The following is a 25,845-nucleotide window of genomic DNA, read 5'->3' as shown; positions in this document are numbered from 1 at the left end:
TAATTCACAAAAACACGTAGGGTAGACGTGAAAACTTTTAGACAAAAATTCAATTTGGACAAGAACACTTGAACTAGATACGTTCACGTGGCCAATACGTGCTTAGCCATACAGCCAAAGGTATAGGTACTTGACTCTAAAGATTTAATTGCAGTAACTTCATCTTGTGCGGAACAAGGTGCGGAAACGGGAGTGTTGCATTCTGTTTGAACGGTCACAGTGTTACCGAGACGATTAATATTACACTCGCGTTTAGTTACTACCGAGGTTAAACTATTTTCGACAAGTCTCAACACGTTTTTCTCGATCGCGGAGTATTGATTCATTATTGAGTGCAACGTTTGGATAAAAACACGACTAAGTGCGTGATCTCGCGACCTACATCTAGGCCCTGCTGTTTCACATCAACGTGGTCTGCTTCGACAACTTCGAGTTTGATCACGGCACATCATGGCTACGATCGCGGTTACGATACCCGCGATCCGACATTGTACAAGAAAAACAACAAAAATTTAAAGGTTAGAATTTTGTTCCAATTTAAGCAAACTGATTGTCAGTGACTAAATTTTAACTATAGTGGGCTATTGTATAGGAATCCCAGTTCTGAATTTAGGTACAGAAGTAAAATTCAATTAAAAAAAACACAATTTATTAACACAAAACCAAATACTTTTACAATTATCAAACTTTTAATGATTGGAACAAAATTTAACACGAAAGACACAAAAAGTAAAAGTCAGTAATAAAGAAAAACATAATTCAAACCAGACCACGATGAATACAGCACAAAAATCAGTAGCGAAATGAGCCCAGTGCTCGCGCGCGCTCAGCTTTTATAGCTAAGCTCATTAAGAGAGGTGGCGTGACCTAAGAATATGATGTACATTAGCATGCAAACTTCCACCAAAAATTGGTTTGAACGAGATCTGGTAAGTAGTTTTTGATTTATCGTGCAAAATGTCGATAAAATACGATTGTACTACGGAACCCTCAGTGCGCGAGTCTGATTGGCACTTGGCCGGTTTTTTTAAATGGTCTGTCTTGTCTTGTCGTCGCGTCAAAGTTCAGGAAGGCGACAAGACAAAATAGTTTCAAAACAACGTCCATTGTATGATCTTACGGTATAATATTATGCTATAGTAGTTAGTACAGTCAATGCGTCTGGGCCGGGTCCCCCCTTTTTCACCCCCTACTTCGCCGACTTTTCCTTTCCAACGTACGGTAAATTTTTCAAGCAACGTAATCATTGACGGTTAGGTGTACGCTTAGTTGAAAGAAATTGGTTTAAAGCAAGCATTGGATTGGGTTTATCATGAACAGTATGATAGTTAATGTAGTGAAACGTTTTATTTGATCGTTAGTAGTAAGTACCAGGCCAGGCGACCATGTCATATTGTTGTTCCGCCCACGGGCCTTAGGACGTGCGCGCGAGTTTTTAAGGAAATTAAATGTGTTTTTTTTTATATAAGGTGTTATGCAAGGAAGTACTTTAGTGCCTAAGTTCTTGATAACCCATACTTTCCAATTCATACGACTTATGAAGTGTACTATGAACTATAGCGAGTGAAAATTACGTGTGCATTCATAGAAATGTGTGTGTTAGTTATGAATGAAATACTACGAATTGCTAATTAGTTAGTCATTGTATTTTGACTTTTGCGTAAGGATAGTAAAGCTACTTTTAAAAAGGAACTTTTTAACATTGAAAAATTTGGGGGGAAATGATTTGAAGAGCAGTTTTTTGGAAATAAAATGAATGAAATGTGTAAGTATTGAAGTTTATGTTATTCTTAAACTAAAGAGGAGCTATATCGATTGTTTTGAAAAGTAAATTACTTATACAAATGTATATCAAACAATTGACTAAGCGGTAAAAAAAAGGAAGTAGGTCAATTATTAGAAAACCGAAAGTAATTTTTATCATTATAGCAATAGAGTTGACGTTTGGCAAAGCGATAAAACAGCTTAACCATAAAATCATGATTAGAATAATAATATGATTTTTATGCATTTCTTTCGTATAATTCATAAATGGTTTTTTGTGGAATCTTATAAGAAAGCTATTCAATTTAAAATCCGTAGAGTCATCACTTATCAATTAATTTATCCATACTTACTAATGCGAAAGTGTGTCCATCGGATTTTTTAGGGTTCCGTACCTCAAAAAGAAAAACGGAACCCTTATAGGATCACTTTGTTGTCTGTCTGTCTGTCCGTCTGTCTGTAAAGAAACCTACAGGGTACTTCCCGTTGACCTAGAATCATGAAATTTGGCAGGTAGGTAGATCTTATAGCTGACATTTGGAGAAAAATCTAAAAACCATGAATTTAGGGTTAGATCACACAAAAAAAATTAAATTGTGGTCATGAACTAATAATTAGTATTTTCAACTTTCGAAGTGAGTGACTATATCAAGTGGGGTATCATATGAAAGGTCTTCACCTGTACATTCTAAAACAGATTTTTATTTATTTTTATACATCATAGTTTTTGAATTATCGTGCAAAATGTCGAAAAAATACGACTGTAGTACGGAACCCTCATTGCGCGAGCCTGACTCGCACTTGGCCGGTTTTTTGTGATGTAACCACATATTAGCGTTTTTCGGATTTTTTCCTTTACTTGTGCTATAAGACCTACACCTACCTGCCAAATTGCATGATTCTACGTCAACGGGAAGTATCCTATAGGTTTTCTTGACAGACGGAGAGACAGACAGACAACGAAGTGATCCTATAAGGGTTCCGTACCTCAAAAGGAAAAAAGGAACCCTTATAGGATCACTTCGTTGTCTGTCTGTTCGTCTGTGGTGACCATCGCCCATGAACATTTGCAGTACCAGAGGAACCACCAATGCGTTGCGGGCCTTTCAAGACTTTGTTGGTCCGCCGAATAACCCCATGGTGAAATCCAATGGGAACACCGCCGAAGGGAGTTGATTCCCCAGTTCCACAGCCCTCCAGCACGATGGACCGACAATATAAAGAGGCTGGCGGGAAGTGGCTGGATGAGGAAGGCTGAGGACCGGGTGTGGTGGCGCTCTTTAGGGAAGGCCTATGTCCAACAGTGGACATCCACAGGTTGATGATGATCATGATGACTGTACCAGTGCAGAGTTCCGTAGTTCCGTAGTTATTTAACAAGAAAGATCTAGTAGTTAAAAAATAAAATCGGTAGCTTTTGTATGCAGAACCCTAAAACCTACATCGATTTGATGGATTCATTAAAACTGGCATAGATTGGTTATCTCTGATATTAGTTAATCGATAATCTACATTGTATTGTTTCAATTCGATCAAGGTTCTAGAGATAATCGTCATGTTTTGGTAGTAACTTCCTTCTATTGTTTCAATGACCTTATGTCTTCATTTTGTTTATTTAGTAAGTAGATCTCTCTATAATGGGGATTGATCTGAAGAGTTGTTTGATCTCATTCTACCCTCCTTGTTCTACAACCGCACCACACGCTACCGCAAACAATTTCACCCTCACCACCTGGGTGCCTGGTGCACTTCGGCCGCCCGTTGTGTCAGATTCTTTTTCCACGCACATGTAAACTACCAACTCTCTTCGGCGATGTTCCCACTAGATTACTACATGAGTTTATTCAAAGGGCGGATCCACAAATTCCTGCATTGGCAGTTCTTTCTACCTACATATTATGATTTCGTAAATTAATTCTTTTTTCGTGAACATTTTTTTTTGTCACAAATTCACGGTTTTCGGATTTTTTCCTGTCTACTTGTGCTATAAGACCTACGTAAATTTCACGATTCTAGAGTAGAATAGAATAGAATAATGTTTATTCGAGGTATATAGGTGGTACATGGTGTAGGCAATATGGTCCTGTACAGCAGTGCAACACCTCGAACAGGTAGGCCACTCAGCTTGTGTTGAGACGTCGCGTCGTCGGGTCGATTCTAGGTCAACGGGTCAACTTCCCTATAGGTGTTTCTTGACAGACACGACAGACAGACAAGCAAAGGTTCCTTTTGCGGTACGGAACCAAAAAAAAATCGACATTAATGAAGTCTGTACTAGGTATAGCGGTAACATAATATTATCTACCAAAGAATATAGCTAGTCTATAGTAATTTGACGAGCAACGAACTCGAATAATAACGGAGCGGGCAATTTAGTCAATCCAGTTCAAGATTCAGCTCAAGATAAACTGCGGTGCAGATCTTACGATTATTATACTCGTAGTTGAGGATTTTGCGCAATGCATCTATTTCTTTTTATTTCACTAGCATCTCAATATATTTCAATCAATCGGCCTGTTTGCGTCCACTGCCGGACATAGGCCTTCCCAAGAGCGCGTCACCACACACGATCCTCTGCCTTCCTCAAATATTTTTATTTTATTTTATTTGGAAAACAAACAGCTTAATTTAACCTATTATAATCTCAAAAATTAAATAACTAGAACCTAATAATAGGTTCTCACATAAATATATTTGAGTAACATGATTTTTGTTAGACAAAATATTCGTAGTTACAAAAACTTGGTGCTCTACTAGTTACATAATAGGTAAACTAGAATATCAGTACCCTCATTATAAATGCGAAAGTGTGTTTGTTTGTTGGTTTGTTGGTGTGTCCTTCAATTACGTCGCAACGGTGCAACGGATTGACGTGATTTTTTGCATGGGTATCGATAAAGACCTGGAGAGTGACATAGGCTACTTTTTAGGGTTCCGTACGTCAAAAGGAAAAACGGAGCCCTTATAGGTTCACTTTGTTGTCTGTCTGTCAAGAAACCTACAGGGTACTTCCCGTTGACCTAGGATCATGAAATTTGGCAGGTAGGTAGATCTTATAGCTGACATTTGGGGAAAAATCTGAAAACCATTAATTTAGGGTTAGATCACACAAAAAAAATTAAATTGTGGTCATGAACTAATAATGAGTATTTTCAACTTTCGAAGTGAGTGACTATATCAAGTGGGGTATCATATGAAAGGTCTTCACCTGTACATTCTAAAACAGATTTTTATTTATTTTTATGCATCATAGTTTTTGAATTATCGTGCAAAATGTCGAAAAAATACGACTGTAGTACGGAACCCTCATTGCGCGAGCCTGACTCGCACTTGGCCGGTTTTTTGCAGGGGTATCGATAAAGACCTGGAGAGTGACATAGGCTACTTTTTATCCCGGAAAATCAAAAATTTACCACGGGATTTTTAAAAAACCTAATTCTACGCGGATGAAGTCGCGGGCATCAGCTAGTGGGTAATAAAGTGAACGGTAACTCTTCGCAGTTCCGACAGTAGGTACCTACTTCCTGATGTATTAAGTAACGGTGTAGCGACTGTTATGGTGTCTATTCTTAGAGATTTTATGGAGTTTTTAATGCATTTAATGACACATAACTATGTATTCTAATTATTAGGTTTTTAACAGGATATAAAGTAGGTATAATCCAGTTAGTTTAAAAAAACCGACCATGTGCGAGTCAGACTCGCGCACCGAGGGTTCCGTACTCGGGTTTTTTTCGATTTGGCACAATAAATGAAAAACTATTATGCATAAAATAATAGAAACCTGTTTTTGAATGTACAGGTAAATGAAATTTAGAAATTATAAAAGTCAATACCCCTGCCGGGAATCGAACCCAGAACCTCCCGCTAATAAGACCACAGCGCTTACCACTGCGCCACGGAAGTCGTCATATACCATGCACCCTGAAACATTATTTTGACGACCTCCCTGGCGCTGTGGGCTTTACTATTGCCGAAACAAGCGCAATTGAATTAGTGGTGCTTCGAGTGTCAATTGAGCTCAGAGTCCAAGGGTGACCCTCAATTACGATTTACGAACGAATGCTCATTGTCAGCTAACTGTTGATTACGAAACAAGTCGTCATCAAAATAAAACCGGTCACGTGCGAATCGGACTCGCGCACTGAGGGTTCCGTAGTACAATCGTACGAGATCTAGTAAATAGTTTTTGATTTATCGTGCAAAATGTCGAAAATATACGACTGTAGTACGGAACTCTCGGTGCGCGAGTCTGACTCGCACTTAATGCTAGGTGATTCTTTGAGGCGAGTTCTTTTATTAAAGTTCCATACCTCAAAAGGAAAAACGGAACCCTTATAGGAACACTTTGTTGTCTGTCCCTCAAGAAACCTATGGTGGTCACGTGAAACAATAATATATTGTTTTCAATTACGAAAGTGGTCTGACGTGGTATGCCCATTTAAAAAGAACGGAAAGGCAATCAGTTACAGAGGAGTGGTCTGTAATGCGTGTCGCGAGTCGTGGCTCGCGTTTAACCTACATGCAAGTAGTAAAAGGGGTTAATGCCAGGTGATTCTTTGAGGCGACTTCTTTTATTAGGTTTCCGTACCTCAAAAGGAATAACGGAACCTTTATAGGATCGCTTTGTTGTCTGTCTGTCCCTCAAGGAACCTACAGTGGTCACGTGAAACAATAATACATTGTTTTCAATTACGAAAGTGGTCTGACGTGGTATGCCCATTTAAAAAGAACGGAAAGGCAATCAGTTACAGAGGAGTGGTCTGTAATGCGTGTCGCGAGTCGTGGCTCGCGTTTAACCTACATGCAAGTAGTAAAAGGGGTTAATGCCAGGTGATTCTTTGAGGCGACTTCTTTTATTAGGTTTCCGTACCTCAAAAGGAATAACGGAACCTTTATAGGATCGCTTTGTTGTCTGTCTGTCCCTCAAGGAACCTACAGTGGTCACGTGAAACAATAATACATTGTTTTCAATTACGAAAGTGGTCTGACGTGGTATGCCCATTTAAAAAGAACGGAAAGGCAATCAGTTACAGAGGAGTGGTCTGTAATGCGTGTCGCGAGTCGTGGCTCGCGTTTAACCTACATGCAAGTAGTAAAAGGGGTTAATGCCAGGTGATTCTTTGAGGCGACTTCTTTTATTAGGTTTCCGTACCTCAAAAGGAATAACGGAACCCTTATAGGATCACTTTGTTATCGGTCAGTCAAGAAACCTACAGGGTACTTCTCGTTGACCGAGAATCATGAAATTTGGCAGTTAGGAAGGTCTTATAGAACACATTCGGGGAAAAATCTGCAAACCGTGAATTTGTGGTTCCATCACAGAAAAAACAAATTAAATTGTGGTCATGAACTAATAATTAGTATTTTCAATTTTCAAAAGTAAGTTAGCTATATCAAGTGGGGTATCATATGAAAGGGTACATGTGGTAAAGGTGTTTATCGAACCCCTGACCTCCGATTAGAAGGCGGACGTCCTAACCGCTAGGCTATCACGGCTTTGTAAAACTCATCATCATCATCATCAACCAATAGACGTCCACTGCTGGACATAGGTCTCTTGTAGGGACTTCCATAGATTCCGCACGCCGCGGTCTTGCGCCGCCTGGATCCAGCGGCTCCCTGCGACTCGTCTGATGTCGTCCGTCCACCTAGTGGGGGGTCTTCCGGTGCGAGGTCGCCATTCCAGCACCTTGGGACCCCAACATCTATCGGTTGTACGAACTATGTGCCCTGCCCATTGCCACTTCAGCTTCGCAACCCGTTGAGCTATGTCGGTTACTCTAGTTCTCCTAAGGATGTCCTCATTTCTGATTTGATCACTTAGAGAATTCCAAGCATAGCTCTCTCCATCGCCCGCTGAGTGACTCTGAGCTTTTTTATGAGGCCCATAGTTAGCGACCATGTCTCGGATCCATATGTCATCACTGGCAACACGCACTGTTCGAAGACTTTGGTCTTCAATTGTAAAACTCATACAAAGTTTTAATCTAACAAGTGAAACTTAAAGCTTATAAAAACGTGTGTGCCGTGTAAAATGCTACACTTTCTACGATATCGAAAGTTTCCGAGCTACCAGCTCTAATGTAATGAAACACAAGATGGGATTGTTCGTCGTGAGAACACTTTCTAACGGTTTTATGTTACAGTTTATTATTAGAGTTCCGTATCTCAATATATAAATAGTAAAAAAGGCACCCTTATAGGATCACTTTGTTGTCCGTCTGTCAAGAAAACCTACAGGGTACTTCCCGTTGATCTAGAATCATGAAATTTGGCAGGTAGGTAGGTCTTATAGCTAACATTTAGGGAAAAATCTGAAAACCGTGAATTTAGGGTTAGATCACACAAAAAAAATTGTGGTCATGAACTAATAATTAGTATTTTCAACTTTCGAAGTGAGTGACTATATCAAGTGAGGTATCATATTATGAAAGGTCTTCACCTGTACATTCTACTATTTATTTTTATGCATCATTGTTTTTGAATTATCGTGCAAAATGTCGAAAAAATACGACTGTAGTACGGAACCCTCATTGCGCGAGCCTGTCTCGCACTTGGCCGGTTTTTATTAATTAAATCTCACTTGCTTTAACGGTGAAGGAAAACATCGTAAGGAAAACTGCATGCCTGAGAGTTCTCAAAAGGTGTGTGAAGTCCGCCAATCCGCAGTACGCCAGCGTGGCAGACTATGGTCAAACCCTTCTCAGTCTGAGAGGAGACCCGTGCTCTGGCGATGCATCGATGATGATAGATTACCTTATCCATATAGTGGAGAGATCAGACAAAAATATATGAAATCCTTCATCTTTTTTATGAAGTCGTAAGTAAAAAATAGCTTCACGGTACAAAAGGTCACTGAACCCGTGAAATAGCGTTCGTGACTCAGGTGATTTATTTTGAACGCTTTGTTAACTATGGCTTAAGCAAATTTCAACTGTATGTCTTATGGTCTTAAGTCTTTATTAAGTTTTGTAAAATTATAGCGTTGATAATCATTTGATAAAATTGCGAAGGACCAGTTTCAGACTTGTTGATTGAATAATTGATGGTTAAGTTATAGTATAGAGATATGGTCGCTAACTGTGGGCCTCATAAGAAAGCTCAGAGTCAGTCAGCGGGCGATGGAGAGAGCTATGCTTGGAGTTACGTGATCAAATCAGAAATGAGGAGATCCGTAGGAGAACCAGAGTAACGGACGGCTCAACAGGTTGCGATGGCTGGACAGCCAGACTGATGTAACATATCGATTAAAGAATATTTTGCACTAGCTGATGCCCGCGATTTCGTCCCGCAAAATCCCGCGGGAATTCTTTGATTTTCCGGGATAAAGAGTTAGCCTTTGTCCTTCCCCGGGATGCAAGCTATCTCTATACCTCGTCAAAATCGGTTGAACGGTTGGGCCGTGAAAGGCTACCAGACAGACAGACAGACACACTTTCGCATTTATAATGTTAGTATGGATTGAATAGAAGTTTGCGTGTCTGCCTCTAATAATCTACAGCATTATTCCGCCGAGGAATTAACCCAAAACGATTTTGACTTGATCGATTATTTGTTACAGTCGATAAAAAACCGGCCAAGTGCGAGTCAGACTCGCGCACTGAGGGTTCCGTACTACAATCGTATTTTGTCCCTTTCATATGCTACCCCATTTGGTATAGTAATCTTACTTTTGACGACCTCCCTGGCACAGTGGTGAGCGCTGTGGTCTTAATAGTGGGAGGTCCCGGGTTCGATTCCTGGCAGGGGTTTGGAATTTTATAATTTCTAAATTTGTGGTCTGGTCTGGTGGGAGGCTTCGGCCGTGGCTAGTTACGACCCTACCGGCAAAGCCGTGCCGCCAAGCGATTTAGCGTTCCGGTACGATGCCGTGTAGAAACCAAAGGGGTATGGGTTTAATAAAAACTGCCATACCCCTCCCAGGTTAGCCCGCTATCATCTTAGACTGCATCATCACTTACCACCAGGTGAGATTGCAGTCAAGGGCTAACTTGTATCTGAATAAAAAAAAAACTTTGAAGTTCATGTTTCATGAACACATTTTAATTTTTTTCTTGTGATGTAACCACAATTTCACGGTTATCAGATTTTTCCCCTCGTATCTGCTATAAGACCTACCTTCCTGCCAAATTTCATGATTCTAGGTCAACGGGAAGTACCCTACAACAGGTTTCTCGACAGACAGGCAACAAGGGATCTATATATTAACTACTAGAAAATGCCCGCGACTTCGTCCGCGTGAATTTAGTTTTTAAAAATCCCGTGGGAACTCTTTGTGTTTCCGGGATAAAAGTAGCCTATGTCCTTCCCCGGGATGCAAGCTATCTCTGTACCAAATTTCGTCAAAATCAGTTGAACGGTTGAGCCGTGAAAAGCTAGCAGACAGACAGACAGACACACTTTCGCATTTATAATAATTAGTATGGATAAGGGTTCCTTTTTTTCCTTTTGAGGTACGGAACCCTAAAAAGTAGTGTATTGCAAAAACAGTTCCCGTAGTGCAAGATAATCAAATTAGGTGTGAATTATGGTTATGTGAGCACACGTACCTAATATGAGCTACCTTTCACTTATTATGTAAATTAAGTGAATAATTAAAAGTTTAAAATCTATACCGTGTTAATGCCTACCTAATATGGATTTAAAGCCGCACTCTGAATCGCTAATCGTTACTTAAGACTGAGTTAAAACGAGACCGATTTATGTGAAAGACAGCTGTCTCGTTTTAACTAAACTTAAGTAACGATTAAGCGACTCTGAGTACGGCTGAGTACGGTAATTTCTAAATTCCTGGTCTGGTCTGGTCTGGTGGCTAGTAACCACCCTACCGGCAAAAGACGTGCCGCCTAGCGATTTTGCGTTCCGGTACGATGCCGTGACCAAAGGGGCATAGGTTTATTAAAAACTGCCGTACCCCTTCTAGGTTAGCCCGCTTCCATCTTAGACTGCACGATGCAGTCTAAGATCACTTACCACCAGGTGAGATTGCAGTCATGGGCTAACTTGTATCTGAATAAGATAAAAAATAAATCCACCCCTTTTACACGCAAATCCTCTTTCACGCATCCATACTTTTCTTTGGTCTTCCTCTCCTCTTGTCCTTCCCAGGCTCAAAAAGGCTAGAACCCAGAGCTGTAAAACCAGTTAAAAAAATTATTCTTCCATTCATATTTATATTTAATAATGCGCTTAACATAACTAAATGTTGCGTAAATACTTTGTAACATATCACCTAGATCTAGTACCGAGAATTATAAGAAATCTTGAACCGGTCGCAATTAGAATATTTTGGTATTCCTTAACAGCTAGTTAGTGGTGTAACTTGTTCCAAGATGTAAGAATTTAATACCCAGGTCCTACTGGTTCTTAGAAAAATATTTTTATTTTTATCGTCGGGTTTGATTCTCGGAGGAGGACAATTTAGGCCCATTTATACACAAGTCGTAATGCCCTGCCACTAGAATGTCATTGCCTGCCACGATAAAACGTAAAAAATTTCACATTTGAAAATGGCGTCATACAACCGCAATATTGATTCTTTCAAAAAGTATAGCCAATGGCACTCAGGATAATGTAAGGATTCTAACGGTATGATGTATGGGGATACATCCCATGCTATTCAGGCATTTAGAAGATATGATGGAAAAAAGAAACTCACGTACCCTGAAATCATTGCATTCCTTTTTAGGGCAATCGTGTAAAAATTCGGCTTTTCGTGAAACCTTAAATCAAAAATCTTGTTGGCTCTACCTACTTGTTAAATCTTCCTAGACCTCGTTGGGTCCTAAGGACTAAACTTGGCAGAAGGCTTGAGTAGTGGCTGGTTACCATTCTGCCGGCAAAGACGAAGCGCCAAGCGATTTATCGTTCCGGTACGCCGATTAGGGTTTATAAACTGCCATACCTACCCCTTCTAAATTAGCCCGCTTCCATCTTACACTTCATCATCACTTACAAGCGTAAGATGCTAACTTGTAATAATGGAATAAAAAAAATAGCAAGTTTCTAAACTAGATTCTAGAAGATTACAAAACGCCTAGATGCCAGAGCTCTAAAGCTGGTTATTTAAAAAACATAATTTTAACAACCTTTTGGGAAGGTTAGGCAATTCTGCATGTTTTCTCACGGTTCAAATAAGTTTTCGTCATAAAAAATTATCAAACAATGTTTTACGCAATTAGCGTGAGGCTAGTAGAGATGCAATATTCATAAAAATAACATACTTTTTTGGTTTGTGTAAGTATGAGTTATTATATTTTTAACGTCTTGTCGTTTTGCTTTTGTTTTTTTAACAACAGTGTTTGTTTTAATTTATCTTGTGTATTGTTAAATCTTACTAACATTAATTTGTTGTGTTTTAACCAAATTACTTTTAACTTTATAGTATTTTTTTTTGTTTGTTTATTTTGATTATTTGATTTAACTAAATTTTAAAATACAAGTTTTAATTTAAAATATTTATAAATGCATAAAAACATTTTTTTTAAATAGTATATTGTTCCATTTGGACATAACTTTATCCAAAATATTAGTGATGGGAAAAATGTCTCAATTTTGTATCCTATAACGTTCCTACTAATAACTCATACCGTTACAAATAGTCACTGTTCTTTTATTCTTACAGCGATCTTCCGGATGAAGAAGACAAGAAGTCACCCGTCCTGCTCTTAGGGGTAAACAAGATTTCAGACTCTCCATTTTTTCTACGAAGAAGAATCACAGACCCTCACGCTTCCGGCTCCATACGATTCTTCCGACCACCAAAGTCCAAATATACCAGAGGTCTAAATGGAGACGAAAGACTTGAGAAAATCAGGCAAGATCTACTGGTGCATAAACATAAAGCGGATACGTACATTCCAAACAATAAACATGAGGTCTCAATAGAATCAGAGTCAAAAGAACCTTGCATTAAACTAAGCTGTGTAAGAAACTGCATATGTGACAGGAACAAATCTTCATCAAACCGAGGGTCATTTTCCTTTCACAGACCTGAAAATAGACAGTCTTCTTTATGCCCATCAGAACCTTACGGAAAAGTTGAGCATAGGGACATTTCGGAAAACGAAATTGAATTTAAATATACAGAACACATTCCAGATGTCCAACCATCTAGTAGCAAACAAAATTCTTACAACGTAACTCCAAAATCGACAGAAAGAAGACATTTTTTACTCGCTAACCTAAATGAACGATTTCGTAAAACGTTAAGCTTGGATTCACGTAAAATTGAGACGAACAGAGTGCTGAGTCTGGCACAGGAATCTCGACCTAAATCACTAGTAAATACAAGCAACATTTGCGTCCCGCAATACAAATCGGGAGATCCATTTCTTCCGCAAAATTTTGACAAGGCCAACCGACCGAAGAAAAAAAGGAAATCATTTTTTTCGCTAGACACCTTTTTTGATACTAAGAAATCTGATACATCATCCATAGATGACTACTGCTCTTCTAAATACAAGCGTTTTGAATTAGAAAGCGATGATTCTCCACTTTTCAGACGAGATTTAAGTAAAGAAAAGACTCCTGATCTACTAAATCTCCCTGTTATCATAGATTCTGTCCGTAAAAAGCAATCGGACGCTAAACGCCAGTTAGAGAAACTAGAAAACCATTACTATAAAAGCTTGAATAAGACACGAGCGGTTATAGACGCAGTTCCAGCTGACGCGACAGACCAAGGCGAAGGACCGAGTGGACATTCCAACCACCTATTTGTTTACGATGACGATGTTGAGTATATTGAACCTATTCGAAGTAATTTCACAAGCCAAAGCACCTTAATATTAGACAAAAGCAACCCTGGTGATGACACTTTAAAACCAGGCTCAATTCTAACGATAAATACTGAAGAAACGGATATTAAACTACCAAGTTCAACAGTTTCCCCTAAATCTAATGATGCTAGGTGCGTAGAAAATGATCTGGATAGTATAGGGGCATATGAAATTGAAGTGAAGGAATCGGATTTGTTGAAAGAGTGTTCCAAGCAACTGGTGGTAAAAGTGATGGATAAATCGGTGGACTCGATCGGAAGTTGCTCGCTAGATGTTGACGCCAGTACGGATTTTTCAGGTAAATTGAGTGATTGATTGAGTGTCGTGTTTGGTATAGCATGTTCTGTATACTGTACTGTCCGTACAAAATGAGTTCTCACGTGCCATTTTAAGTTTTAACTCTCATGTCGTGCTCTATGTATCAACTGCCATGTTAAAAGTACGGATCCTCAAAATTCAACTATACAGACTTACCGATCAATCTCTTTCATGCCTTCTCCTTAAACGTTACACTGGCGAAGCAATCTGTGCCCAGTTGGCACAACTAAAAGCTAATATTTGAGAATTGAATTTCATTGAATCAGTTCACCTTGGATGAATAGTTATTTATGCAGTTCACCTTTAAAATAAGGACTAAAATCCTACTTTTGACATGACAGTCTAAATATATAAAAGGAAAAGGTGACTGATTGACTGACTGACTGACTGACTAACTGACTGACTGACTGACTGACTGACTGACTGACTAATCTATCAACGCACAGCACAAACTACTGGACGGATCGGGCTGATATTTGGCATGCAGATAGCTATTATGACGTAGGCATCCGCTAAGAAAGGATTTTTGAAAATTCAACCACTAAGGGGGTGAAATAGAGGTTTGAAATTTGTGTGGTCCACGCAGACAAAGTCGCGAGCATAAGTTAGTTGACACATAAAGTTAAATTGGCGCGTGAGAACTCATTTTGTACGCGTTACATATTGTACAATTCATTTTATGGTCGTGCTAAAGTTCTAGTTCGCTGTTTTCAAGTTTGGCATGTAATTCTACGTCAATCGCTGTTTTCACAACGTACTAGAAATTTTGCGCGTCCTGTTTTAATCTTTCCTTGATGATAATTACGAAGTAAGTAGATTCATTTATTTTAACTTGATTTCCATATTATTATTAAATAAAAAGTATTTTTCATATTTTTCCTTCTTGTGTTTTCTTTTTTTCCTCTTTCGTATCGTGTCTGTGATTGCTTGACGTTTATATTCTTTCATTCTTGCCATAGATTATACATGTTCTTGAGTTATTTGATGTTTGCTACTTAATTTCATTCAATTTTAACTTTTAGTCTGATCATTATCATATTCGTAAGTTTGGGTCTTCCGGGTGTCGAGACCTATAATATGGCTTTACCAATGGCTGCAAAGAAGAACCTACAATCTCTTTATACTTTTCTCTGTGTTCTGGATAATTGGCTTGGACTTGGAATAAAACCGGCCAAGTGCGAGTCAGGCTCGCGCAGTGAGGGTTCCGTACTACAGTCCTATTTTTTCGACATTTTGCACGATAATTCAAAAACTATGATACATAAAAATAAAAATAAATGTGTTTTAGAATGTACAGGTGAAGTCCTTTCATATGATAACCCCACTTGATATAGTTATCTTACTTTGAAAATTGAAAACACTAATTATTAGTTCATGACCACAGTTTAATTTTTGTGTGATGTAACTACACACCAATTCACGGTTTTCAGATTTTTCGCCTGACGTCTGCTATAAGATCTACCTACCTGTCAAATTTCATGATTCTAGGTCAACGGGAGGTATACCCTGTAGGTTTCTTGACAGACAGGCAACAAAATGATCCTATAAGGGTTTCGTTTTTCCTTTTGAGGTACGGAACCTTAAAAGCAATAGATCGATGTACCGTTTGTTTATAAGCACGCGTTACGTTTACGGTACGGCGATGGTATGCAATTTATTTTACGGTCCAGCAATGTAGCGTACCGCAATGATGAATTCAAATTGCATAAGCGTTTATCACACGCTTTGTGATTAACCAGAGCGTACTACCCTGCTACCTAATTGTCACGTTATCAGCACGATAATTAAATACATTTAACATAAACATCTAAGAATAACTATTTTTTTTTGTACGCAACGTTATTTTACCGATATCTATTTTCGACAACGTAGTAACGTTGCCGAAAAAGCGATATCGGTATTACCGATCTCGCGCTGGTTGAAGTTATGTATCGTTATTATTTTCCAATTTACATATTTATATTTTATTACTAAAGAAAACTAAGTAATTCATTTAGATGCTTATCTCAAAGTTGTGATTTTTGCCATAGAGATACCTAACTGTTTAGCTGTTTTTCGCATCGCTTTGCTATTTATAATTTATCAAAATAGGTATTATGGTTTTCAATAAAATGGAATTCGTTATTATTTTGATAGAAGTTTCATAGGTAATTTTCCTCGTATATAAAATTTTAAAGTTTGCAAAATATTTTGTTTTACAAAAATATTAATCAAAACAATAAATAACGTCTAGGATGTTTATTTACGGTTAACCGTTTACCTCAGCTGCCGCCCACACGTCATATTCACGTTCCAATTCACGCTATCTGTTTCGCATCACTTCGCCCCATTCTAGACATTTCATATAAACTATCTATATCTGGAAAATCAAAACTTCTCATAGGTTTTTAAAAACCTTAATCCACGCGGGCGAAGACGCGAGCATGAGCTAGTCTATATATAAAAGGAAAAGGTGACTGACTGACTGACTGATCCATCAACGCACAGCTCAAACCACTGCACGGATCGGGCTGAAATTTGGCATGCAGATAGCTATTATAATGTAAACATCCGCTAAGAAAGCATTTTTCAAAATTCAACCCCTAAGGGACTAAAATAGGGGGTAGTCCACGCGGACGAAGTCGCGAGAATAAGCTAGTTAAATGTAATTCGATACCAGACGTCCAGACTCCTTAACGAGAAATGTCTTTCAATAAACCCATTATTAGCATAAATTCATAGAAAGCTCTCAAGCTAAGTGGATGTCGCAGGAACAGATGCGGGGTGACGTAATACGGGATCTGGATCGCGATCTATTTAATTATATTAATTATACGAGTACCGCAGCAAACCTGTTTTGAATGACCAGTGAGTGTTTATGGTAAAATGGCCAGTGAAAAGATTTATATAAGCACACGGTATCCTATACTAATAAATAAAATTGAACTGTCTGTCGGTTCATTCTTTTAAGAGATACGATGCCACAGACAGATACACAAACACACAGATACACACGTCAAACTTATAGCACCCCTCTTTTTGGTTCGGGGGTTAAAAATGTAGAATAGTAAAGCTAATTAAAGTTTTTGATAGAAGATAGATTGTCCGCGTTATGTACCTACTAGAAGTTTGGAGCTATCCATTAGCTTGTATTGCCTTTTTTAAATCCATACTAATATTATAAATGCGAAAGTGTGTCTGTCTGTCTGTCTGTCTGCTAGCTTTTCACGGCTCAACTGTTCAACCGATTTTAACGAAATTTGGTACAGAGATAGCTTGCATGCCGGGGAAGGACATAGGCTACTTTTTATCCCGGAAAATTTAAGAGTTCCCACGGGATTTCAAAAAGCTAAATCCACGCGGACGAAGTCGCGGGCATCATCTAGTATATAATATGTAAATGTGTGAATCATAGTATCCAAAATGTCAGTTTTCATGGTAATACTTTGTTTACGTATTGCAAAAACAATAATGTGCGACTTTCATATCGAATTTGAAATGCATCCAAGGTTTTCTCTGTGTGATTAATATTTCATAAAGCATGTTTGCCAAGTAACATTTATTAGGTGCTTATGTGCATTTAAAATTGACAAATGGCAATATATTGTTTAATAACTTTGTCAAAAAGTGGGTCATATGTGTATGAAACAAGAAATCGTATGCCTTGAATTGCACATTACAAACAAAAGTTTGCTTAAATTAAGACACCGACCGGCCTCGATAACACCTACGCACATCACTAGTTATTATACTAGATCGCTGATCGGTCATTGTCGTCCAAACACTTGGCGGATACGCTCGTACGCGTCATAATTCACTGTAATTAACCTGTTTGCGTATTTATACCCATTTAAATACTATATTATACCGCTATAGTATAAAATACATGAATGAGTTAGTTTTTTAAAGTAACCTATTATTATATTCACGACCACCGACCGTGAAACGGAACGGAAAACCGGACCGGCCGCAAGTCCTGCCCAAGGTGACGTTTCGAAAAAAAAAATAACGTATGATTTTGACATTTGAGATTTCATATTAATTTTTTTCGTCGAAAGTGATTTGAAAGTGCTGAAATATATGTTTCGTGCCCAAATCTTCTGAAAATTAGCTCTCGTATTTGTTCTGTTACCTATTAACTTGGTAAGTTGATATCCTGATTAGTATTTTTTTTTCTAATAAATGGAATGAATACGGTTTTTCCAACCCGCCACGGTCGAAGTTCTATAAAAGTTTTGCGTTATTCAATGACGCTTATATCTTTATATAGGCTTCGATTCCAATAAAGATGAGTAATGCAATTCCTTTAGCGTATGTAAGATCACATTCTTATTGTTTTGAAGCTGTTACATACGTGATTCTATCAATGTGTTTATAATGTTACTAATTAGTGAAATTATTGCAGTGGTAAGCGATAACGATAGACCATTGCACACAATTTATTTTTAACTAGCTGCTACCCTCGACTTCGTCTGCGTGGAATTTGGTTTTTCAAAAATCCCGTGGTAGTTCTTTGATTTCCCGGGATAAAAAGTAGCATAAGTCACTCTCCAGGTCTTTATCTATACCCATGCAAAAAATCACGTCAATCCGTTGCACCGTTGCGGCTGAAGGACAAACCAACAAACAAACACACTTTCGCATTTATAATATGGGTAGTTATACAATGGCGCCGATTCTGTTATCTTTCTCTAAACTAAATTTAGAGTATCTGCATCTTTTTCCTTTTAATATTGCTAAAATGGGACGGAACATGAATTTCACATGTAATAAAGATTCTAAATTTTAGTGTACGCTACAAATTTAAACAATAGGCTCGCGACTGGCAGCTAAAGTCACGAGGTTTGACAGCTCTAAATTAAATTTAATCCTGTCAAACTGTGTCTGTCCTTTTCGTATAACATTAGTAAGAAGAGGATGCGAATATACCAAAATCTGCTCAGAATCAGTACCATTGTATAGAAAGATGTCATCAAGTTTTCATATGAATATGATACACTTGTACAAGGTCAAGGCCATATGCCTGGTTTGGTGCTAATTTCCTTGTACTGGAACCAGTTTCACACGGCCAGTGATCAGTGTTTGAATAGGTTGGTTAGTTGGTTAGCTCTATTTTTTTTTTAAACTCAAAGTAAAATCACTTATTCAAAGTGTGTGTGTGTATGGGGGAGTGTACATGCATGCATGCGTGTGTGTGCGTGTGTAAATGCGCCTTCAACAGTCATCATCGTCATGATCAACCCATTGCCGGCTCACTACAGAGTACAGGTCTCCTCTCAGTGTGAGAAGGGTTTTGCCCATAGTCTAGTACGCTGACCATGTGTGGATTGGTAGACTTCACACATCTTTGAGAACATTATGGAGAACTCTCAGACATGCAAGGTTCCTCACGATGTTTTCCTTCACCGTTAAAGCGAGTGATATTTAATTTCTTAAAATGCACATAACTCCGAAAAGTTAGAGGTGCGTACTCGGGAGCGAACCTCCAACCTCTGACTAGAAGGCGGACGTCCTAACCACTAGGCTATCACAGCTCCAATAGGCTAAGTAGTTCCGTAGTAGTAAGCTTTCAACAGTAGTATTTACCAATTAGCAATACTATAATCTAGGATTACGTAATTTCAGTTAACTAACATACCTAATCACTACAAAAACCTTGAAACGATAAGCCTTAATCAGTCAGATATGGTTAAGGATTGCTTATTTTTTGTTTGCCACCTATATTAGTAAGCAAAAGACTCCTACAGTATTGTATTAAATAATAAAATGTGATTTTGTAACTTTTTTTGTGTTGCTATCATGTGTGATTATTTTTTAACCTTTTTATGTGAGTGTACATATTGAACTAGCAGTCATTTATATATTTTTTAGTTGTTTCAACAGGCAAAACCGGCCAAGTGCGAGTCAGGCTCGCGCAATGAGGGTTCAGATTTTTCCCCAAATGTCAGCTATATCTACCTACCTGCCAAATTTCATGATACTAGGTCAACGGGAAGTACCCTGAAGGTTTCTTGACAGACAAACATACAGACAACAAAGTGAGTGAAAAATCAAGTCATTCTTTTACTTTTTAGGGTTCCGTACTTCAAAAGGAAAAACGGAACCCTAAAAAGTAAAAGAATGACTTGATTTTTCAGTTGTTTGCTCTTGAACCACAATCCTAACTAATATTGTAAACTAGCTGCCCTGGCGAACTTCGTTCCTCCTAACAGTCGATTCAAATTTTTCTCTCTGTAAGAACCATCCTCGTACTTCAAGGAATATTATAAAAAAAGAATTAGCGAAATCGGTTCAGCTGTTCTCGAGATTTGCGATGAGCAACACATTAATTAGTGATTCATTTTTATATTATAGATGTGAAGTGTCTGTCTCCATGTTACCTTTTCACAGCCCATCTCTGTAGCTGACTGGTACAGAGATAGCTTGCATCCAAGAGAAGAACATTTTTGGGGACACTTAAATCTCAGTTTCATTTCCTGGGATACTTTAATCTGGATTCATTACCTGGGATACTTTTATCCCAGAAAATGAGTAGTGAATAGTAGGATTTTTAAAGGTCTTTCTGTGTAATCGATTTTGTCTTTTAGTACACAGATATCTTGGAGATGCATGTTGGCTTTTTTTTAATGCTGGAAAATGTAAAGGGCTTCCGATACGGTCCAGTGGCTTGACCCGTGACCGTCTCGGTTAACCACGTAGATTTTTGCTTGAGCCAAGCATTTTGACCATTTACAAAATTTGCTTGATGCTTGAGTCAAGCATTTATATGCTTGACGCGTAATTGATGCAATTTTATATTTTTGTTCGACGCAACAATCGGACAGATAACATGACAAAAGTGCTGTTTGCTTGATCAGGCTGGTTGATGCAACCGTCAACCAGTTTGATCAAGCGAAAAAAAACTTCGTGCATGACGTCAAGCCGCTTGACCATCTCGGAAGCCCTTAAGAGTTCCCACAAGATTTAAAAAAAAAAATCACACTGACCAAGTCACAGGCATCATCTAGTGTAAATATACTTAGTTACTTATAAAAAGAAAAATTTTGACTTCACTGACTGACTAATCAACATCCTAACCCCTTGAACTTTGCACAGAGCTTTGCTAGTCTTTCATAAATCATAAATCATCAATTATAGTACTATCATTCAAGTATCCTTTCCATGTTTATTTTCTTCCACCCCTGATCAAATAAACATATCAGTACAGACAATATTCTTGTTTATTGTTCCAGATACCACATCCGGAAGCTTGAATCTCCTAACACCATCATCGACGACTAGCAGGATACGGGATTTTACGTCTCGAATACAAGAAAGAGTGTCCAACCTTCAACCAAACTCGACCCCTCAAGCGATATCACCAGCCAGAACCCCTGACGATACAACCCCAACCCCTAAAAGGACAGATAACCTCTTAAAACCCCCTCCAAAAATTTTCATAGATGCCTCAAGCCACAGATCAAGGAGTCATTTGAAAAAACGTGACGAAGTACCACAAAAAAAACCTAGTTACCTAAACCTCGCTTGCTCAGTCAATGGCTATACAAATCTAACGACATATGACTCAAAACTACGTCAAGATATTAATAAAAGTCGCGAAGCTTCCCCTATAAGGCCTATAACACATACGTATCAATACAAAAGTGAAAGTAATTCCTTATTAGTACCAGTTCCAGTTAGTGCAAATAAGCTGTTAGTACCAGCGTTCGGTCCCCATGATACTAGAAAACATTTGACAGCGAAGGCGCCTCCCAAGGCGCACACTGACCCCCAAATATCTTCACCTTCACATGCCTTCATGGCTGCAGAAAATAAACAGTTGAAAAACGATTTCTTAGGCCCAAGTATGACGACCACAAGTCGTCCTTACATATCGAGTGAAAGCAAAAATTTCGCCACATCCATGCTTCATCAAGATGAAGTTGATAATGCTAAAGAAATCGCCTTCAAATCTAGCTATTCAGAAACCAACTTTCGACAATCTGTAACCACTAATGGTAAAGAAAGTAGGTTTACATCTGAATCCTATACTATATCCTCAAATGGTGTGTCTAAACATGTTGAAATAACTAAGGAAAATGGAGAAAAGTTGACCAGTCCTATGAAAAGTTTTATTCAACAGCGTGTAGAACGACTATATGGCCCAGGAGCGTTAGCGCAAGGATTTTTCAACCAAAAAAGACATAAATTAAAAAGTTCAAGCGAAGATGACGACTCAAAAGTGTTAACCGAAAAATCTTTAAACTGCTCAAGCGAAATCTTTCTGTCTCCCCGAAAATCTAATGATAGTTTCGATGAAAATTGTAGTCCAACTAAAGAAGATCCTTCTGTTTTACCAGTTTTAAGGCATTTAAGGCCAGAATTCCGAGCTCAATTACCAATTCTGTCGCCAAGAAAGAGTTTTAAGTCCGATCTTTCACCAGAAAAAACTGACATTCCCGTACAAATTAAGACTGACATTGAAACTAGTGAAGTGACGAATGGTGTATCTGTGATAAATTTAGATGACTCTGCGAGTGAAAGTGAAAGCAAAGTGAACTGTGTTAACAACAATGGTGTAAGCAAAGTGAACGGGGATGCAGAAGTGAAAGATGCATATTACTTCTTGGATTTGGAGAAAAAAGAAACTGAAAGGTTGATTGCGTTGGCTGTTGGAGCTGAGAAGGAGTTGGAGAGTTTACAGGTATTTTTATTTTATTTTCTGAGTTTTTTTTTTTAAATTTATTACAACTGCAATCAGACCTGTTGGCAAGTGATGATGCAGCATAAGATGGAGCGCGTTTGCCTAGAAGATGCCTATCAACTTTTGACTTGCCTTATATTAAAACAGGAGGGAAAAACTGATGCTGGAAAGGCGTTTCACATCCTAGGAGTTGCAATTAGATTTGGCGTCACTGATTGAACTTTGCAAACTATGAACTACTACTTTATGAACTAAAATTTTAAAAAAAATAGTACAACCAAAAGCAAATTTTTTAACCATGAGTAACCACAGGCAGCCACTGGACCTAAATCACCTGAGTGTGGACCTAAATCAGTCATTATTAGCCTCAATAACTGAACTGGTAAAGGAGTGGACTGAAAACCGAAAGGTTCGGAGAGGAAAGGGGAATATTAGTCATTTAACATGGCTAATTCTCTTTCAAAAAATTTAATCTTTAAAAAAAATATTACCATTAGCACTTTTAAACCAACCCCCCCCCCCCCCCTCCCCAATTAAAATCACGTGTATTGCATGCCAAATTTCAGCTCGATCCGTTTTGTAGTTTGAGCTGTGCGCTGATAGATCTGTCAGTCAGTCACCTTTTCCTTTTATATATTTAGACATAGTAGTCCGTCGTGACTTTTTGGGGCAGCAGATTGGGTTGAAACACACTGGTGTCGATTCTGATGTCTTTCTCTAAAGTACATTTAGAGTATCTGCATCTTTTTCTTTGCCCAGGATCGAACCCCAGATCCCACCGTTCAGCCCCCCGATTGTGTAAGAATAACCATTTCATCGCCATCGCAATCGTCAAGAAATACTGCCCTTTGATTGGTTGATTCGCTGTTTACATTTTTTCACAGCCAATCAAAGGGTAGAATTTGTTGACGATTGCGATAGCCATGAAATGGTTATTCTTACACAATTGAGGGGCAGGTGGCCGACGACTTAACCTCTGGGCTATCTGCTTTTATGACAAGTGATATTGTAATGATTCCAGAATCAAGGCAATGTAAGTGAGGAAATCCTAGGATTCCTGCGCGCTGCGTCGGGTAAAGCTAGACTGCTGGCCACGCAGAAGATGCAGCAATTCGAAGGTAGATATTTTGTTATTATTTAATAGTACTGCGACTTTCTTCGCGTGGACTACACAAATTTTCAAATCCCTATTTTATCCCTTTAGGGGTTGAATTTTTAAAAATCCTTTCTTAGCGGATGTCTACTCATAATAGCTATCTGCATGCCAAATTTCAGCAGATCATTCAATCAGTCGGTCACCTTTTTCATTTTATGTATTTAGATTAGCTGATGCCCGCGACTTCGTCCGCGTGGACTTAGGTTTGACAGTTCTAAATTAAACTAGGTTTGTCTGTCCTCTTCTTGTTACATTGGTAAGAAAGAGATGAGAATATTCTAATCAGTGCCAATGTACTTACATGTTATTTTAATTCAATTCCAGGCCTCTGTTACCAGAACATAAACGGACGTGGCAACGAGCCTTTCCCCACCACGCTCGAAGACTTACAAGGCTTCTGGGACATGGTGTGTCTGCAAGTCAGGAACGTAGACGCACTGTACCAACACATTGACAACTTGAAGAAGAACAACTGGCAAGAAGTGAGTATAACCTATAAGTACCGCAAATTGCTATTGCGCTGGAACCATGCCTCATTATCATCAAAATGACTTCATTTTTTGTTTAAGTTTATGTAAATATACCTTCAGCTCGAAATTTCAGTCTAGTGCTGACGTCACTAAAATGGCGGCTACGCGCATTAGCAATTTACCTGCCAAATTTCATGATTCTAGGTCAACGAAAGTACCCTATAGGTTTCTTGACAGACACGACAAACAAACAGATAGACAACGAAGTGATCCTATTAGGGTTCCTTTTTTCCTTTCGAGGTACGGAAAGTAAAAAATGCAGGGTTTCATATGATCGATTGTTTATAATTTCCAGATAGCCGCCCCAGTGACGAAATCAGTACAGCCGTCTGTCGCGAGAGGGCGCGCGACACGCACACCTGTTGTAAAGAACGAGAAGGCGCGATTGGCTGCTGAGAAGAGGGAGGCAGACAGAAAAGCCATGTTGGAACATCGCAGGTAAAAAAAAACATTGTGGCTAATTCTGTTGTACACGATCTCTAAACTAAACTAAAATGACACATCTATTGCTATCCCTTTCATAATGTTGCTTGCGGAAAAGGATAGCACTAGATATAGACCTGTTAATTTAGTTTAGTTTAGAGATTGTGTACAAGAGAGTCCCTAAAATTTACTTGTGAAACTAAAATTTCCTTAAAACTTACTTGTAAAATTAAATTGTACCTACAACTTACCTGTAACACAAAAATGTCCGTAAAACTTACCTATAGCACTAAATATACCGAAAATTTACCTGTGAAGCTAAAATTTCTTTAAAAGTTCACTGTAAAATTAAAATGTACCTAGAACTTACCTCCTACGACGTGCGACGACCTCCAACCCGCTGGACTGACGACCTTAAGAAGATAGCGGGAAGTGGGTGGATGAGGAAGGCGGAGGATCGTGTGTGGTGGCGTGCTCTTGGGAAGGCCTATGTCCAGCAGTGGATGCAAACAGGCTGATTGATTGATTGATAGAACTTACCTGTAAAACAAAAATGTCTGTAAAACTTACGGAAAACACTTAAATGTCCCCAAAACTTACCTGTACACTAAAATGTCACGAAAACTTACCTGTGAAACTAAATTGTACCTAGAACTTACCTGTAAAAACAAAAATGTCTGTAAAACTTACGTATAACACTAAAATGTCCCCAAAACTTACCTGTACACTAAAATGCCACTAAAACTTACCTGTAAAACTAAGTTGTGCCTAGAACTAACCTGTAAAACTAAAACTATATTTTGTTCTATTGACAGACGCGTGGCCCGCGAGCGCCAGCTGGCGGCGCGCGCGACCCCCGCCACCAGCCACGAAACTGACAGCGAGATGGCGATCGAAGGCAGCCAGGTAAAGAACAACTCCTAAAGTAACCTGAGCTTCAATAGCTCAACCGGTAAAGGAGTGGACTGAAAACCGAAAAGTCGACGGTTCAAACCCCGCCCGTTGTACTATTGTCGTACCTACTCCTAGCACAAGCTTGACGCTTAGTTGGAGAGGAAAGGGGAATATTAGTCATTTAACATGGCTAATATAGAACGCTATTTTATTCTTTCTTCACTTTACATGTACTTAATGAGTTTACATACGAGTATATCACGTTCTAATAATCACAAACACAACAAAGCCAAAAAATCTAATCTAATTAATCCC

The 25,845-nt window shown here is 38.6% G+C and overlaps 1 protein-coding gene and 1 long non-coding RNA gene across 2 annotated transcripts in view; one reads left to right on the top strand and one right to left on the bottom strand.

Moving 5' to 3' along the window:
- The window catches only part of LOC138404331 (uncharacterized), a 265,328-nt gene that overhangs the window by 169,846 nt on the left and 69,637 nt on the right, over positions 1 to 25,845 (bottom strand). The gene's annotated exons all lie outside the window — the stretch shown is intronic.
- Positions 1 to 25,845, top strand: part of LOC117994832 (uncharacterized) — a 40,842-nt gene that overhangs the window by 11,585 nt on the left and 3,412 nt on the right. The window contains exons 3-8 of the mRNA XM_034982802.2: positions 12,392 to 13,845; positions 21,077 to 22,527; positions 23,549 to 23,645; positions 24,008 to 24,165; positions 24,509 to 24,651; positions 25,452 to 25,542. Of these exons, the coding sequence (XP_034838693.1) occupies positions 12,392 to 13,845; positions 21,077 to 22,527; positions 23,549 to 23,645; positions 24,008 to 24,165; positions 24,509 to 24,651; positions 25,452 to 25,542 (3,394 nt within the window). The remainder of the gene's footprint in view (positions 1 to 12,391; positions 13,846 to 21,076; positions 22,528 to 23,548; positions 23,646 to 24,007; positions 24,166 to 24,508; positions 24,652 to 25,451; positions 25,543 to 25,845) is intronic.

This window comes from Maniola hyperantus, chromosome 27 (genome assembly GCF_902806685.2).
Source record: "Maniola hyperantus chromosome 27, iAphHyp1.2, whole genome shotgun sequence".
In the NCBI taxonomy this organism is placed as follows: Eukaryota; Metazoa; Arthropoda; class Insecta; order Lepidoptera; family Nymphalidae; genus Maniola; species Maniola hyperantus.
Note: the sequence above shows the minus strand (reverse complement) of the source record. Positions and strands in the feature narration are given on the sequence as shown.